Source organism: Limulus polyphemus, unplaced genomic scaffold, assembly GCF_000517525.1.
Source record: "Limulus polyphemus unplaced genomic scaffold, Limulus_polyphemus-2.1.2 Scaffold14672, whole genome shotgun sequence".
Classification (NCBI taxonomy): domain Eukaryota; kingdom Metazoa; phylum Arthropoda; class Merostomata; order Xiphosura; family Limulidae; genus Limulus; species Limulus polyphemus.
Genome location: NW_013680282.1, coordinates 5497 through 6987, shown reverse-complemented (window position 1 = coordinate 6987; position 1491 = coordinate 5497). Strand labels below are relative to the sequence as shown.

The window sequence follows — 1491 nt, the reverse complement described above, 5'->3', positions numbered from 1 at the left end:
TGTATGGTAAAGTTGTGGAGTGTGACTGTTGAAACTTTCTAGTAGGAAGTGTATGGTAAAGTTGTGGTGTGTGACTGTTGAAACTTTCTTGTAGGAAGTGTATGATAAAGTTGTGGAGTGTGACTGTTGAAACTTTCTAGTAGGAAGTGTATGATAAAGTTGTGGAGTGTGACTGTTGAAACTTTCTAGTAGGAAGTGTATGATAAAGTTGTGGTGTGTGACTGTTGAAACTTTCTAGTAGGAAGTGTATGGTAAAGTTGTGGTGTGTGACTGTTGAAACTGTTGGGTAGGGAGTGTATGGTAAAGTTGTGGAGTGTGACTGTCAAAACTGTTGGGTAGGGAGTGTATGGTAAAGTTGTGGAGTGTGACTGTTGAAACTGCCTAGTAAGAAGTATATGATAAAATGTTTACCTTGCAGATGGCAGTGGGAAGGTTTGCACCCCAGTTCTCAGGCACCCAACAGCAAGACTGCCAAGAGCTCATGGCTTTTCTTTTAGATGGTCTTCATGAAGACTTAAACAGAGTGAAAAACAAGCCTTATATTGAATTAAAAGATGCTAATGGAAGACCCGATGAGGTTAGCTTCTTATCCTTTTTGTTTAGATATTTCTTTCTCTTTGGTCATCTTGTCAAATAATGTATTTTGAGAAATTAATATTTAAACAGATCATTCTTATGTGGTGTTTCCTTCATGTAAACTCACTAACAACAGAATGGTGAACTCTCAAACTAGGATCTGAAAACAAAATAAATAAAATAAGTGACAAATGATCAAACTTTTTCACAATGTCCTCAAATAGGACAGGTAAAAGAACTTTACATTTTAGGAGCTTAAGGAAATTGTTATTGAGGCAGAAATTTTATATCATGACTCTTTCAAAGATCTAAAAACTGTTGCATATATTATAAAACTAACTCAGTTTTTGTAGTTTGACTTCATATAGGTGTATCGTTTGAAAGAAAAGTGAGCTTGGTTCTTTCCATGACTCTGCTTACTTCTAATGGTTAATGTATGTTTTGATTGACTTATTAGAACTTTAGGAATCAAACATATTCCAATAACTTTTGAATTTTCTTGTAAATAACAATTATTTTACTGATTATTTTGATTAGTGTTATAATTACTCTTATAATTATTAAATTGATAAAGGTGGTGGCCAAAGAAGCTTGGGAAAATTACCAGAAAAGGAATAATTCAATTATAGTTGATACTTTCCATGGTTTGCTGAAATCAACACTTGTGTGTCCAGAGTGTTCAAAAATATCTGTGACCTTCGATCCATTTTGCTACTTGTCTCTGCCTCTTCCAGTCAATAAAGAGCGACAGATAGAGGTTTTCTTGGTTACACTAGATAGCACCAAGAGGCCATCACAGGTATTAATTACCGACATGAAATAAGAATTTTTTAAGCCTTTTAATACTTTTTTGTGAGGATAATTAAATCTAAATCACTTCTCTTGTAGATTTATATTTACATAAAACATTTTCAG

At 33.7% G+C, this 1491-nt stretch overlaps 1 protein-coding gene across 1 annotated transcript in view; it reads left to right on the top strand.

Annotated features, from left to right (window-relative positions):
- Positions 1-7: 7 nt before the first annotated feature.
- The window catches only part of LOC106477382 (ubiquitin carboxyl-terminal hydrolase 4-like), a gene marked incomplete at its 3' end in the record, with an annotated part of 5769 nt that continues 4285 nt past the window's right edge, over positions 8-1491 (top strand). Inside the window, exons 1-2 of the mRNA XM_013937958.2 lie at positions 8-577; positions 1151-1375. Of these exons, the coding sequence (XP_013793412.2) occupies positions 404-577; positions 1151-1375 (399 nt within the window). The remainder of the gene's footprint in view (positions 578-1150; positions 1376-1491) is intronic.